Source organism: Mustelus asterias, unplaced genomic scaffold (assembly GCF_964213995.1).
Source record: "Mustelus asterias unplaced genomic scaffold, sMusAst1.hap1.1 HAP1_SCAFFOLD_2162, whole genome shotgun sequence".
Lineage (NCBI taxonomy): Eukaryota > Metazoa > Chordata > Chondrichthyes > Carcharhiniformes > Triakidae > Mustelus > Mustelus asterias.
The window spans coordinates 45,994-62,889 of NW_027592107.1; the positions used below are offsets into that span (position 1 = coordinate 45,994).

At 49.0% G+C, this 16,896-nt stretch overlaps 1 protein-coding gene across 6 annotated transcripts in view; it reads left to right on the forward strand.

Annotated features, from left to right (window-relative positions):
- LOC144489417 (protein FAM169B-like) overlaps positions 1-15,931 on the forward strand; it is a 32,504-nt gene extending 16,573 nt beyond the window's left edge. For 3 of the 6 annotated variants that reach the window (XM_078207254.1, XM_078207257.1, XM_078207255.1), the window contains one exon: positions 1,257-2,373. In XM_078207254.1, the coding sequence (XP_078063380.1) occupies positions 1,257-1,276 (20 nt within the window). In that variant the 3' untranslated portion in view covers positions 1,277-2,373. Of the gene's footprint in view, positions 1-1,256; positions 2,374-12,178 lie in introns of those variants that run through there. The other 3 variants (XR_013496968.1, XR_013496969.1, XM_078207256.1) reach the window with 3 other exon arrangements.
- The last annotated feature ends 965 nt before the right edge of the window (positions 15,932-16,896 follow it).

Below are 16,896 nucleotides of genomic sequence, written 5' to 3' on the forward strand. Positions count from 1 at the left end.
AGATCTAACTGCTTCTTGAAAACATACAATGTTTTTGCCTCAACTACTTCCTGTGGTAGTGAATTCCACAGGCTCACCACTCTCTGGGTGAAGAAATGTCTCCTCACCTCTGTCCTAAATGGTCCAGTAAGAAGTCTCACAACACCAGGTTAAAGTCCAACAGGTTTATTTGGTAGCAAATACCATAAGCTTTCGGAGCGCTGCTCCTTCGTCAGATGGAGTGGAAATGTGCTCTCAAACAGGGCACAGAGACACAAAATCAAGTTACAGAATACTGATTAGAATGCGAATCCCTACAGCCAGCCAGGTCTTAAAGGTACAGACAATGTGGGTGGAGGGAGCATTAAGCACAGGTTAAAGAGATGTGTATTGTCTCCAGACAGAACAGCCAGCAAGCCCAGGAGGCAAGCTGTGGGGGTTACTGATAATGTGACATAAATCCAACATCCCGGTTTAGGCCATCCTCATGTGTTCAGAAATTGGCTATCAGTTTCTGCTCAGCGACTCTGCGCTGTCGTGTGTTGTGAAGGCCGCCTTGGAGAACGCTTACCTGAAGATCCAGTCCAAAGATGTGCGGGTTAGGTTGACTGGCCATGCTAACTTGTCCCTTAGTGTCAGGGGGATTAAGGAGGGTCAATATGTGAGGTGACGGGGATAGGGCCTGGGTGGGATTGTTGTTGGTGCAGACTCGATGGGCCGAATGGCCTCCTTCTGCACTGTAGATTCTATGATTCTATGAAATTCCCCTAGTCGCCACATTCTGGCGCCTGTTCGGGTACACTGAGGGAGAATTTAGCATGGCCAATGCACCCTAACCAGCACGTCTTTCAGACTGTGGGAGGAAACCGGAGCACCCGGAGGAAACCCACGCAGACACGGGGAGAACGTGCAGACTCCACACAGACAGTGACCCAAGTCGGGAATCGAACCCGGGTCCCTGCGCTGTGAGGCAGCAGTGCTAAACCACTGTATCACCACTAAGGGGCAATTTAGCATGGCCAATCCACCTAACCTACACATCTTTGGACACTAAGGGGCAATTTAGAATGGCCAATCCACATAACTTGCGTATCTTTGGACACTTAAGGGGCAATTTAGAATGGCCAATCCACATAACTTGCGTATCTTTGGACACTTAAGGGGCAATTTAGAATGGCCAATCCACCTAACCTGCACATCTTTGGATGGAGAATGATGAGAAACAGAAAGTATGAGCAAAATACCTCATTGCGCTTCTTTTAAAAATTGTCTCTCAGGTCATTCTGGAACCTTCTGAAAAGGTGGCAAGTGGCAGCCAGGCACGGAAAGGTGAAAGTTCAGGAGAATCGAACGTGACCGAGGGGGAGAGAGAGGAATCTCGGAGCGATACACAGACAACAACAGGCAGGAAAAGACGGGACACAGGCCTTTTTCCAGCGTCCAATTCTAAACAAGTGAAGCTGACAGCATCACCGCTCTGTGATTGAGGGAGGCTTAGATTGCAGCCACCGGGGTCAGAGGTTCCCTGACAGGACAATCCCCCAGTTACAAGTCGGATGGATTCTGTCTAATCTTTGAGACAAACACTGGTGTCTCTGGTCCTGCTGGCCACTTCCTGTCAGTTTAGACCATCCATCCTTCAAGATGCCCCTCGGTAAAGCCAAATGCACGAGATGGAAGCGATTTAAAGAAAATGGGGCACGCCGGCATTTATGTAGCACCTTTTGCCAACTCTCAAAATGTTTTACAGACCATGAAACGCTTTAAAGTTGCAGTCACTGTTTAACACAGGGAAAGGCAGCAGCCAATTTGCACAGAGCAAACTATGTTAAAGGACGGGTGGCACAGTGGTTAGCACTGCTGCCTCACAGCGCCAGGGACCCGGGTTCGATTCCCAGGTTGGGTCACTGTGTGTGTGGAGTCTGCACATTCTCCCCGTGTCTGATCATAGAAACCCTACAGTGCAGAAAGAGGCCATTCGGCCCATCGAGTCTGCACCGACCATAATCCCACCCAGGCCCTCACCCCATATCCCTACATATTTACCCACTAATCCCTCTAACCTACACATCTCAGGACACTAAGGGGCAATTTTAGCACGGCCAATCAACCTAACCCACACATCTTTGGACCCGTGGGTCTGCGTGGGTTTCCTCTGGGTGCTCCGGTTTCCTCCCACACTCCAAAGATTAAACTTTATTTATTAGTCACAAGTAAGATTTATATTAACACTGCACTGAAATTCCCCTAGTCGCCACACTCCGGCGCCTGTTCGGGTCAATGCACCCTAACCAGAATGTGGGGGGAAACCAGAGCACCCGGAGGAAACCCACGCAGACACGGGGAGAACGTGCAGACTCCGCACAGACAGTGACCCAAGCCAGGAATCAAACCCGGGTCCCTGGCGCTGTGAGGCGGCAGTGCTAACCACTGTGCTACCATGCCACCCATGCGATGTGTGGGTTAGATGGATTGGCCATGCTAAATTGCCCCTTAGTGTCAGGGGGACTAGCTAGGGTAAATACGTGGGGTTATGGGGCTAGGGCCTGGGTGAAATTGTGGTCGGTGCAGACTCGATGGGCCAAATGGCCTCCTTCTGCACTGTAGGGATCCTATGATTCTATAATCAAAGAATGTCCTAAAGTATGCAGAGAGTTTTGCAACCAGACCCGTTAGCCTTAATGCACAATGTCAAAAATATTCAGACTCTCCAAGCCCCGGCTCTCTGTCATATTCAGCTGAATCAGCGACTCCAACAATGTCAAAGTGAGCTTTCATCTTCAAGGAGGAGGTTGGGCAAGACTGAATGTCTTGTGACTGAATGTACCAGTCTGCTCGCGAAAATCCCACTGCTCCTTCCAAAGCTGAAACATCTCAAGCTGATGTTGTCAGCCGCTGGGAGAGAGGCTGATTGAACATTGGGCAGACACCGCTCAGGTCCCAAGCTGACATCTCCCCTCCGTGATGGATAGTGCTGAACATCTCTGGAGGGTGCCTCTCAGGAAGGCTGCCACCCTCCCAACTTAGAAAGCCAGCAACACTGCCCCGCATCCGCAGCACAGCATCTTAAAGGCACTCCACTGCCTTGCAAGATGAACCATACAGTTGACAGGGACAAATAAGTGATCAACAACACGTCGTATTTCGATATTGGGGTCTCCAAGCCTTCAGGAGTACCCTGAGGTCTCCAGCAATGGCAAAACAATCTCCAGGACCCTGCTCTGAGCGCAATCCCAGAGACAAATCAACAGGACATTCAAAAAAATACCGACACTCACACCTTTTTTCTTTGAAGATTTCTCTTTACCAGATATAAAATATACCAGATATTGGGGCGGCACAGTGATTAGCGCTGCTGCCTCACAGCGCCAGGGACCCGGGTTCGATTCTCAGCTTGGGTCACTGTCCGTGCAGAGTCTGCACATTTTCCCCATGTCTGCGTGGGTTTCCTCCGGGTGCTCCGGTTTTCTCCCACAGTCCAAAAGACGTGCTGGTTAGGTGCTAAATTCTCCCTCAGTTGTACCCGAACAGGCGCCGGAGTGTGGTGACTAAGGGATTTTCACAGTAACTTCATTGCAGTGTTAATGTTTTGATTTCATTTTGATTTAAGAACATAAGAACTAGGAGCAGGAGTGGGCCATCTGGCCCCTCGAGCCTGCTCCGCCATTCAATAAGATCATGGCTGATTTTTCGTGGGCTCAGCTCCACTTACCCGCCCGCTCACCATAACCCATAATTCCTTTACTGTTCAAAAATCTATCTATCCTTGCCTTAAAAACATTCAATGAGGTAGCCTCAACTGCTTCACTGGGCAGGGAATTCCACAGATTCACAACCCTTTGTGTGAAGAAGTTCCTCCTCAACTCAGTCCTAAATCTGCTCCCCCTTATTTTGAGGCCATGCCCCCTAGTTCTAGTTTCACCCGCCAGTGGAAACAACTTCCCTGCTTCTATCTTATCTATTCCCTTCATAATCTTATATGTTTCTATAAGATCTCCCCTCATTCTTCTGAATTCCAATGAGTATAGCCCCAGTCGACTCAGTCTCTCCTCATAAGCCAACCCTCCCAACTCTGGAATTTGATTTGGTTTATTATTGTCACATAGGAAATCATAGAATCCCTACAGTGCAGAAAGAGGCCATTTGGCCCATCGAGTCTGCACCGACCACAATCCCACCCAGGCCCTACCCCCATATTCCTACATATTTTACCCACTAATCCCTCTAACCTACGCATCTCAGGACACTAAGGGGCAATTTTAGCATAGCCAATCAACCCAACCCGCACATCTTTGGACTGTGGGAGGAAACCAGAGCACCCGAAGGAAACCCACGCAGACATGAGGAGAATGTGCAAACTCCACACAGACAGTGACCCAGGCCGGGAATCGAACCCGGGTCCCTGGCGCTGTGAAGCAGCAGTGCTAACCACTGTGCTACTGTGCCGCCCCTAAACATTTTAAAATACACACGTATTAGTATACAGTGAAAAGTATTGTTTCTTGCGCGCTATATATACAAAGCATACCGTTCATAGAGAAGGAAAGGAGAGAGCGCAGAATGCAGTGTTACGGTCATAGCTAGGGGGTAGAGAAAGATGCAAGCCTACTTGTGACACCAATAAATAAACTTTAAACTTTTAAAACTGATTTGGCCTTTAGGGGTTAGAGATCATGAACTTGCTTATTGGTCATCCAAGCGCTGTCAACTGTTCAGATGTGGAGATGCCGGCGTTGGACTGGGGTAAGCACAGTAAGAAGTCTCACAACACCAGGTTAAAGTCCAACAGGTTTATTTGGTAGCAGAATAGAAATATTCTGTAATTTGATTTCTGTGTCTGTGCCCTGTTTGAGAACAGATATCCACTCCATCTGACGAAGGAGCTCTGCTCCGAAAGCTTATGGTATTTGCTACCAAATAAACCTGTTGGACTTTAACCTGGTGTTGTGAGACTTCTTACTGTTCAGATGGCCCGAGACGGATCATACACCGTCAGCTGTGCCTCTCCGCCGACTGCTTTCCCAGTGACCTAGATGATTTAAGTAGCTGAACCTCAGAAACACAATCTCATTTCTGCCTAATTTCAGCCAGAAGACTGCTCCACACCAGGGGGAGTGAAGAACCCAAAATAGATAACGAGAGCAATTAAAATGCAAATAAGGACGAGAAACTATTAATCCAAATCGAGCAGGGAAAGGGACGACGTAAAAGAAGCTGAAACGATTGTAGATGAGAATTTAGGAGGCATGGTTAGCAATTTTGCAGATGACACCAAGATTGGTGACGTAGTCTACGTGGAGAAGGTTACCTAGGATTGCAACGGGACCTTGATCAATTGGGCCAGTGGGCTGATGAATGGCAGATGGAGTTTAATTTAGATAAATGCAGGGTGATTCATTTTGGTAGATTGAAGCAGGGCAGGACTTACTCAGTTAATTAGGGAGAGTTATAGAACAAAGAGATCGAGGGGTACAGGTTCATACCTTCTTGAAAGTGGAGTCACAGGTGGACAGAGTGGTGAAGAAGGCATTCGGCAAGCGTGCTTCCATTGGTAAGAACATTGAATACAGGAGCTGGGACGTCTTGTTGAAGTTGTACAAGACATTGGCGAGTGTGGCGGCGAGGGGATTTTCACAGTAACTTAATTGCAGTGTTAATGTAAGCCTACTTGTGACACTAATAAATAAACTTTAACTTAAAACTTTTCTTCATTCCCTGCTCCCCACTCCCTAATGTTCAATTAGGGCGGCACGGTGGCACAGTGGTTAGCACTGCTGCCTCACAGCGCCAGGGACCCGGGTTTGATTCCCGGCTTGGGTCACTGTCTGTGCGGAGTCTGCACATTCTCCCCGTGTCTGCGTGGGTTTCCTCCGGGTGCTCCGGTTTCCTCCCACAGTCCAAAGATGTGCGGGTTAGGTTGATTGGCCGTGTTAAATTGACCCGAGTGTCAGGGGGACTAGCTAGGGTAAATACGTGAGGTTACAGGAGTAGGGCTTGAGTGGGATTGTGGTCGGTGCAGGCTCGATGGACCGAATGGCCTCTTTCTGCACTGTAGGGATTCTATGATTCTCTCCATTTCTCCATCCTCCTTTCCAATACTTCCCACGGGAATGTATCCCATTGGATTTAGTTGCTTCTTTCTCCCACTGTCCCAGTTTCTGGAGTTGGTCTGCTATTTGAACCATTTGCCTTAGTGAGTGTTTTGCTCTGTCAATCGCCATCGTAAACTCCCAACTCATCACCTCAATGCCTCCTCTTATCAAAAGGAAGCACATCCGAACTCTGTAACCTTTCCACACCAATCCCTGAAAAACTCCTGTCCCGACAGAGGGAGAAGAGGAGGAGAATGGATCGGAGCGAGGCCAGTCTGGGAGAGGACAGAGTTCCTGCAGGTGGCGCTGTCGCCCTGATTATATCCCAAGTTGGGTTCAACTCCTCTCTATCTGAGGAAGATTCTCTGTTGATCCTGAAGGACTCAGCTGGAGAGGACGATGATTCCTGGGAACATTTCCCCACCTCTGGGCGGAATGGGCCCATCCCCGGCTGATTATAGCAGACCCCTGTGGAACTCTGCCGAAGTTGCCTTGCCGAGGCAGTGTGGAGCCCCCTCCCATGTACTGTCAGTAACTCCGCGTTGCACTCTGCCGCTCTGGAGGGTTCCTGCACAGTCCAGGAAATGTTTTGACAGGCTGTGTCAGTGGGCATTCTGCCAGCAGGGTGTGGCGTCTTACCCAATTGTATCTGTGTTTGCAGTTTTGTTTACCTTGTTGCTGCTGCGTGGGTTTCCTCCGGGTGCTCCGGTTTCCTCCCACACTGCAAAGATGTGCAGGTTAGGTGGATTGGCCATGCTAAATTGCCCCTTAGTGTCCAGAGATGTGCAGGTTAGGTGGATTGGCCATGCTAAATTGCCTCTTAGTGTCCAAAGATATGTAGGTTAGGTGGATTGGCCATGCTAAATTGCCCCTTAGTGTCCAAATATGTGCAGGTTAGGTGGATTGGCCATGCTAAATTGCCCCTTAGTGTCCAAAGATGTGCAGGTTAGGTGGATTGGCCATGCTAAATTACCCCATAGTGTCCAAATATGTGCAGGTTAGGTGGATTGGCCATGCTAAATTGCCCCTTAGTGTCCAAATATGTGCAGGTTAGGTGGATTGGCCATGCTAAATTGCCCCTTAGTGTCCAAAGATGTGTAGGTTAGGTGGATTGGCCATGCTAAATTGCCTCTTAGTGTCCATAGATGTGTAGGTTAGGTGGATTGGCCATGCTAAATTGCCTCTTAGTGTTCAAAGATGTGCAGGTTAGGTGGATTGGCCATGCTAAATTGCCTCTTAGTGTTCAAAGATGTGCAGGTTAGGTGGATTGGCCATGCTAAATTGCCTCTTAGTGTCCAAAGATGTGCAGGTTAGGTGGATTGGCCATGCTAAATTGCCTCTTGTGTCCAAAGATGTGTAGGTTAGGTGGATTGGCCATGCTAAATTGCCTCTTAGTGTCCAAAGATGTGCAGGTTAGGTGGATTGGCCATGCTAAATTGCCTCTTAGTGTCCAAAGGTGTGTAGGTTAGGTGGATTGGCCATGCTAAATTGCCTCTTAGTGTCCAAAGGTGTGTAGGCCAGGCAGATTGGCCACGCTAAATTGCCCCTTAGTGTCCAAAGATGTATAGACTAAGGGGACCCAGTGGGTAAATATGTAGGATTACGGGGACAGGGCCTGGGTAAGGTACTCTATCGGAGAGTAGGTGCTGACCTGATGGGCCGATTGGCCTCCTCCTTCACTGCCGGGATTCTATTCTGATTCTATGTATTTGTAAAACATTAACAGGACTGTGGAGAAAGGGAGCAGAGGGGTGGGGCTCATTGTAAAGTCTTTCAGAGTCGCAAGTGAACCAAAGGGCTGAATGACCTCCCTCTCAATGGTTTTGTTGTAAGTGGGCAGAGTTACCTCGGTATCAGGGGGTAACTTCAATCGTACGGGGCTGAATTCAACTCCAGCCCTCACCAAAATCCCAACAGCGTGTGTTTTCCGCCAGGAATTACCGGATTCCATTGAAAAGCCGGCACTGTGCTGGACTCGCACTCTGTGCACTGAGACCGATTGTCATACTCTCGCTGAGGAGACTGGGAATTAGTCCCTGACAACATTCCCGATCCAGATATCTTTTACCAGTGGGCTGACGAATTGCAGATGGAGTTTAATTTAGACAAATGCGAGGTGATGCATTTTGGTAGATTGAACCAGGGCAGGACTTACTCAGTTACTGGTAGGGCGTTGGGGAGAGTTACAGAACAAAGAGATCTAGGGGTACATATTCATAGCTCCTTGAAAGTGGAGTCACAGGTGGACAGAGTGGCGAAGAAGGCATTCGGCATGCTTGGTTTCATTGGTCGGAAAATTGAATACAGGAGTTGGGACGTCTTGTTGAAGTTGTAGAAGACATTGGTAAGGCCACACTTGGAATACTGTGTACAGTTCTGGTCATCCTGTTATAGAAAGGATATTATTAAACTAGAAAGAGTGCAGAAAAGATTTACTAGGATGCTACCGGGACTTGATGGATTGAGTTATAAGGAGAGGCTGGATAGATTGGGACTTTTTTCTCTGGAGCGTAGGAGGCTGAGGGGTGATCTTATAGAGGTCTATAAAATAATGAGGGGCATAGAAAAGGTAGATAGTCAATATCTTTTCCCAAAGGTAGGGGAGTCTAAAACTAGAGGGCATAGGTTTAAGGTGAGAGGGGAGAGATACAAAAGTGTCCAGAGGGGCAATTTTTTCACACACAGGGTGCTGAGTGTCTGGAACAAGCTGCCAGAGGTAGTAGTAGAGGTGGGTACAATTTTGTCTTTTAAAAAGCATTTAGACAGTTACATGGGTAAGATGGGTAGAGGGATATGGGCCAAATGCAGGCAATTGGGACTTGCTTAGTGGTTTTTAAAAAAGGATGGCATGGACAAGTTGGGCCGAAGGGCCTGTTTCCATGCTGTAAACCTCTAAGACTCCGTGACTCTATGACCTTGGATCCAAACTGTCTTTTCCACCAGATCCAGGGAAAAACGTGTTGAATTCCGAGTCCAGATTTTATAGGCTAGCCTCGTGTTTGGGAGATTAATGGGTGATCTAAATGAGGTGTTTATAATTGTAATAGCCTGAGGCTGCTTGAATCAGGAAGGTGATTTATTCAACACTCACAAAGTAAAGCTATCAACAGGGGAGGCAGTGGCCTAGTGGTATTATTGCTAGACTATTAATCCAAAAACTGAGCTAATGTTCTGGGGATCTGGGTTCGAATCCTGTCCCGGCCGATAGTGGAATTTGAATTCACTAAAAATCTGGAATTTATAGGATGACTATGGAACCATTGTTGGAAAAACCCATCCTGTTCATTAATGTCCTATCGGGAAGGAAATCTGCCTTCCTTAGTTTATTTATTAGTCACAAGTAAGGCTTATATTCACACTGCAATGAAGTTACTGTGAAATTCCCATAGTCGCCACACTCCGGCGCCTGTTCGGGTCAATGCACCCTAACCAGCACATCTTTCAGACTGTGGGAGGAAACCCACGCAGACACGGGGAGAACGTGCAAACTTCGCACTGACAGTGTCCCAAGCCGGGAATCGAACCCGGGTCCCTGGCGCTGTGAGGCAGCAGTGCTAACCCACCGTGCCGCCTTACCCGGTCTGGTCTACATGTGACTCCAGAGCCACAGCAATGTGGTTGAGTCTCAGCTGCCTGCAGGGATGGGTAATAAATGCTGGCCCAGCCAGCGAAACCCGCACCCCATGAATGAATGAAAATTAAAGCTACGACATTGGTCTTGAGTCTCGGGCTTGCACTGAGGATCTCTTGCCCCCGCCCCCCGGGCCTTGCACGCTTCCTCCCCATTGGCCGAGGCTCGTGCAATTCCATGCAATATGGGCCCCATGACCCACGAACGTTCACCCCTTAAGGGGGCCGTGCCACCACAATAATGATTAAAGGATGGGGTCGATAGAGAGAAATGATTTCCTCTGGCAGGAAGAATCTCGAACAACAAGGGGGCAGAACCTTAACATTTGAGCCAATCCATCCAGGAAGCAGGTCCGGAATTCCGAAAATCTCTCCCCTCAAATCCTGCCGAGGTTGGGGGGGGGCAATTAAAAATGTCAAATCTGCGATTGCCAGGTTTTTGTTCGGTAAAGAGTAAACGTTGTTAAAATGAAGACGAGCCATGACCTAACAGATATTGATCCAATTGAATGATAGAATGATAGGGCGGCACGGTAGCACAGTGGTTAGCACTGCTGCTTCACAGCTCCAGGGACCTGGGTTCGATTCCCGGCTTGGGTCACTGTCTGTGTGGAGTTTGCACATTCTCCTCATGACTGCGTGGGTTTCCTCCGGGTGCTCCGGTTTCCTCCCACAGTCCAAAGATGTGCGGGTTAGGTTGACTGGCCATGGTAAAATTGCCCCTTAGTGTCCTGGGATGCGTAGATTAGAGGGATTAGTGGATAAAATATGTAGGGATATGGGGGTAGGGCCTGGGTGGGATTGTGGTCGGTGCAGACTCGATGGGCCGAATGGCCTCTTTCTGTACTGTAGAGTTTCTATGATTTCTATGAATGGGATTGAATGGCCTTCTCCTGTTTCTATGACTACATTTCAAAAGCATTTCATTGGCTGTGAAGCAGTTCGGAATGTCTTGAAAAGTGCGGTAAAAATACCCTGAACAAGACTCGTAGGGCGGGATTTTCCAGCCGCACTCGCCCCAAGACCGGAAAATCTCGCCTGAGGTCAATGAACCTTTGTACGGTCCATATCCTGCCCGCTATGGCAGACAGGACGGGCAAATTCTGCCCGTAGAGTGCATCACCTCACACTTATCAGTGTTAAACACCATCAGCCACTGCTCTGCCCAGCGGACCAACCCATCCATAACAACCCATCTACAACCTAACCACTGGTGACATAGTGGTTAGGCGGCATGGTGGCACAGTGGTTGGCACTGCTGCTTCACAGCACCAAGGACCCGGGTTCGATTCCCGGCTTGGGTCACTGTCTGTGTGGAGTTTGCATGTTCTCCCCGTGTCTGCGTGGGTTTCCTCCGGTTGCTCCGGTTTCCTCCCACATTCCAAAGATGCGCGGGTTAGGTGCATTGGCCGTGCTAAATTGCCCCTTAGTGTCAGGGGGACTAGGAGCGTAAATATATGTGGGGTTACGGGGATAGGACCTGGGTGGATTGTTGTCAATGCAGGCTCGATGGGCCAAATGGCCTCCTTCTGCACTGTAGAGATTCTATGATCTCAAAGACACCGGGCGAAATTCTCCAGCCGCGCCGGTCTAAAAGCCGAAAATTCCCGCCCGACCGTCAATGGGATTTCACATTCTCCGCAATCCGCCCGCTAAAATTCCAGTGGCGGGATGGGATGGGAGAATTCCGCCCACCAGGTTTCCGCTGTTGACTGACTGCATGCAGTGCTGACAGTAACATCATCTATTCACTCCTCAATCCTGTTGCGTGAAGGCGATTGGGAAAGGTGAGTTCCTGGAACACACACACACACCAGGGATGTTTCAGTCACACCTGGGCCCCGCATTCCATCAATGGGAAGCCACCTGGCCACGGATTGAGGCTATTTCACAAACAAAAGAAAAGTCGTCTTGCCAGCGAGGGCGGATATATTAAAGTAAGAAAGAGTCGGCAGTAGCAGGGCACCGGAGGGGGATTTCTCGATAGATTAATGGCCTGATGGAACATTTACAATGAAGCCAAAGCTTGCCTCCGGGAGAGACATTGCTGCTACAAGCCTGCATACAGCAACACACGGCCGTGGATCAATCGTACCCTAGGGTTAAATTAACTAAATCCAGGAAAGCTTTCAGCCACTTTGGTTAGTAGTAGAAAGCCGGTCTCTGGTGTGTGATGTTCGCAGGAATGGTTCCGTCTCTGACCAGTGTCACAGTTTGGAAAGAGAACCTACAGCGATGCATTAACACAGGTTGATAGAATCCCTACAGCACAGAAAGAGGCCATTCGGCCCATCAAATCTACACCGGCCACAATCCCACCCAGGTCCCATTCCCATAACCTCACACATTTACCCTACTAATCCCCCAGACACTAAGGAGCAACTTAGCATAGCCAGTCCACCTAACCCGCACATCTTTGGACACTAAGGGGCAATTTAGCATGGCCAATCCACCTAACCCGCAAATATCTTTTACAGATGCACCATAGAAAGCATCCTTTCTGGTTGTAGAACAGCTTGGTATGGCTCCTGCTCTGCCCAAGACCGCAAGGAACTACAAAAGGTCGTGAATGTAGCCCAATCCATCACACAAACCAGCCTCCCATCCATTGACTCCGTCTACACTTCCCGCTGCCTCGAGAAAAGCAGCCCGCATAATTAAGGACCCCACACAACCCGGACATTCTCTCTTCCACCTTCTTCCTTCGGGAAAAAGATACAAAAGTCTGAGGTCACGCACCAACCGACTCAAGAACAGCTTCTTCCCTGCTGCCATCAGACTTTTGAGTGGACTTACCTTGCATTAAGTTGATCTTTCTCTACACCCTAGCTATGACTGTAACACTACATTCTGCACTCTTTCGTTTCCTTCTCTATGAATGGTATGCTTTGTCTGCATAGCGCGCAAGAAACAATACTTATCACTGTATGTTAATGCGTGTGACAATAATAAATCAAATCAAATACCTTTGGAGTGTGGGAGGAAACCGGAGCACCCGGAGGAAACCCACGCAGACACAGGGAGAACCTGCAGACTCCACACAGACAGTGACCCAAGCCGGGAATCGAACTCGGGTCCCTGGCGCTGTGAGGCAGCAGTGCTAACCACTGTGCCACCGTGCTGCCCACATTGAGTGACTGCCCCCCAGTTCCCAGAGAGCTGTGATTTGCTGTTTAATCTTTAGTTAGTGAAGTTATTGGGTTAATGGAATCCATGGACTCCTAGTTAGTGCAGGCATCAGTTTAATGGAGTTTGTGGTTTGGTATCAAAGATAGTTAATAGATTATTCACTTAATGGAGTCCTTAGGTTAGTGATCCCGAATTAGAAACATAGAAACATCCACCTTCTCACCACCACCTTCTCAGGGGCAACTAGGGATGGGTGGCACAGTGGTTAGCACTGCTGCCTCACAGCTCTAGGGACCTGGGTTCGATTCCTGGCTTGGGTCGCTGTCTGTGTGGAGTCTGCACATTCTCCCCGTGTCTGCGTGAGTTTCCTCCGGGTGCTCCGGTTTCCTCCCACAGTGCGAAAGGGTTAGGGTGCATTGGCCGTGCTAAATTCTCCCTCAGTGTACCCGAACAGGAGTGTGGCGACTAGGGGATTTTCACAGTAACTTCATTGCAGTGTTAATGTAAGCTGACTTGTGACAGTAATAAATAAACGTAAAAATTTAAACACTGGTCTGGTCAGCGATGGTAACATTCCGGGAATGAATAGCAAAAAATAGAACTTCAACGCACAAGCTCGATGTTACCCAACTAATATTGCTCCTCCCTCGCCCCCCCTATCACGTGCGTTTCAAACAGAACCCAGTAACAGTGTTCACAATGGTATTCGGCCCCGGGCCTCCATGTAGGGATCTCCATTACAAGTCAGCACACACATTGTGAAATGTGTCCTATGCTGCCAGAGCAAAAGAGAGAGGTGAAGTTATCCAATTACCGGTCAACGTTGGCTTCAAGGATACATCTTTCACGATAGTGCTATTCCGCCATGGAAGGCGCAGCAATCAAGATAAAGAAAGACTTGCATTTATCTCGCTCTGCTCCTGATCACAGGGTGACTATGAGCACGTTACCCACAATGCATGAAGTGACCCCCCCCCCCCTCACCACAGTGTAATGGAAGAAGCGCACAAACTGGGGGGAGCCAGAACCCTCATCAATTTCTCTCCCCCACTCCGTCCCTTCTCCCCCCCCAAGTGGACTGAGGCCACTTACAAATATGAGGAGGCCATTCAGCCCCTCCAGTCGTGGGACATTGCTGGCTGGGCCAGCATTTACTGCCCATGCCTAACTGCCCTTGAACTGAATGGCTTGCTAGGCCATTTCAGAGGGCAGTTGAGAGTCAACCACATTGCTGTGTCTCTGGAGTCACATGTAGGCCAGACCGGGTAAGGACGGCAGATTTCTTTCCCCTAAGGGACATTAGTGAACCAGATGGGTTTTTCCGACAATCGACAATGGTTTCATGGTCATCAGTAGATTCTTAATTCCAGATATTTTTTATTGAATTCAAATTCCACCATCTGCCGTGGCGGGATTCGAACCCGGGTCCCCCAGAGCGTTTGCTGAGTATCTGGATTAATAGGCTCACGATAATACCACTAGGCTGTCGAATGAAGTGGCAGCGATGTCCCTCAGGCTCTATTTAACTCTTCTGGTGGTCGTGATGTTGACGATTTCACTCTTTTGAGGAAGGCAAGATGAGGACCAACACCCACTGGAAGCTGACTAACCAATGCCTCGTCTCATTGTGGGATCGTGCTGTGCACTGTGTGGCTGGCACTGCTGCCTCCATCCCGACAGCGGCCTGCCCGAGAAATAACGGGAAAAACATTGGCATCTTCCTGAAAAACAGGACAAATGTAAGGTGCGTTCACTCAGCCTAAACTAATTGACAGGGTGTTTGTTGGATGAAGGTTCTGGGGCCAAGGTGGAGATCAGATACAGATGGGGCGGCACGGTGGCATGGTGGCACAGTGGTTAGCACTGCTGCCTCACAGCACCAGGGACCCGGGTTCGATTCCCGGCTTGGGTCACTGTCGGTGCAGAGTTTGCACGTTCTCCCCCGTGTCTGCGTGGGTTTCCTCCGGGTGCTCCGGTTTCCTCCCACATTCCGAAAGACGTGCTAGGTTGGGTGGATTGGCCGTGCTAAATTCTCCCTCTGTGTACTCGAACAGGTGCTGGAGCGTGGCGACTAGGGGATTTTCACAGTAACTTCATTGCAGTAAGCCGACTTGTGACTAATAAAGAAACTTCTATTTCTTCAACTTTTTCACTCAAGGGTGGTGGGAATCTGGAACGCGCTGCCTGGGAAGGTAGTGGAGGCCGGAAACCTTGCAACCTTTAAAAAATATTGGGATGAGCACTTGAAATATCATAACATGTGGGACAAGTGCAGGAAAATGGGATTAGCGTGCCTTTAGTGGTAGTTATTGTCAGTGCAGACACGATGGGCTGAAGGGCCTTTTCTGTGCTGTGTGACTCGATGGGCGGAATTTTTACAGCCTAGTTCGTCCCGAAACTGTACAATCCCGCCCGAGGTCAATGGATCTTTCCATGGTTCCCCCCCCGCCCGCCCAGGAACCGTAGCGGGCGGGACGGTAAAATTTACCCTCCTGACTGTGACTCAATGAGTGGAATTTTCCGGAGTTGAGGGGGTTGGCTTATGAGGAGAGACTGAGTAGACTGGGGCTATACTCAATGGAATTCAGAAGAATGAGGGGAGATCTTAAACATACATAGAACATTACAGCGCAGTACAGGCCCTTCGGCCCTCGATGTTGCGCCGGCCTGTGAAACCGATCTAAAGCCCATCTAACCTACACTATTCCAATATCATCCATAAGTTTATCCATTGACCATTTAAATGCCCTTAATGTTGGTGAGTCCACTACTGCTGCAGGCAGGGCATTCCACGCCCTTACTACTCTCTGAGTGAAGAACCTACCTCTGACATCTGTCCTATATCTATCACCCCTCAATTTAAAGCTATGTCCCCTCGTGCTAGCCATCACCATCCGAGGAAAAAGGCTCTCACTATCCACCCTATCTAATCCTCTGATCTCTATTAAGTCACCTCTTAACCTTCTTCTCTCTAATGAAAACAACCTCAAGTATCTTATAGAAACATATAAGATTATGAAGGGAATAGATAAGATAGAAGCAGGGAGGTTGCTTCCACTGGCGGGTGAAACTAGAACTAGGGGGCATGGCCTCAAAATAAGGGGGAGCAGATTTTGGACTGAGTTGAGGAGGAACTTCTTCACACAAAGGGTTGTGAATCTGTGGAATTCCCTGCCCAGTGAAGCAGTTGAGGCTGCCTCATTGAATGTTTTTAAGCCAAGGATAGATAAATTTTTGAACAGTAAAGGAATTAAGGGTTATGGTGAGCGGGCGGGTAAGCGGAGCTGAGTCCACAAAAAGATCAGCCATGATCTTATTGAATGGCGGAGCAGGCTCGAGGGGCCAGATGGCCAACTCCTGCTCCTAGTTCTTATGTTCACCCTAAAATCGGAAAATCCCGCCTGAGGTCAACGGACCTTTGCATGGTCCGACCCGCTACGATTCCCGTGGTGGACATGGCAGTAAAATTTGCCCTTATGACTCCACAACGATGAATGTTGGAAGAGGCTGGATGGGCTGAATGGCTACCTTGTGTCCCCATGTTTCTGTGCTTCCTTTGCACGCTTGACAGAGGCTGATATCAAGAGGCAGCAACGAGTCTTTCATATTAAAGCAAAACTCTTAATTTGAATAATTGAGCAGGATTCTCCAGTTGATGGAGTCAGTGCGGGGAGTTAGGGAGCGGGGAGCTGATGCTCGCATATTGATTGACCCAGATCATTGCGATGGCTCCTTCTGTTCTCACACATGACGGATGGAGCTCCAGAGATCTTTCAGGAATATTTAACTGCCTCACAGACAGTTTGACAGATGAGAAGGCAGCGACAGCGCCTGCAGATTGATGTCGGTTTCAGTTGTTGTCTCTCTCTTGGCTCTGTTCAAAACGGATTCAGAGAAAAAAAAAATCTCTTTCCATGAAGGAAATTAAACTCAGGCCATTTACAGCAGGGGGTGGGGGCTGGGGGGAGGGGGGGGGGGGAGTTGCGGCAAGTGGAGGGGTATGGGGAGGAGGGGGTGTGGGGAGGACGGGGTGTGGGAGAGAGGGGAAGGGGGGAAGGGGGTGAGG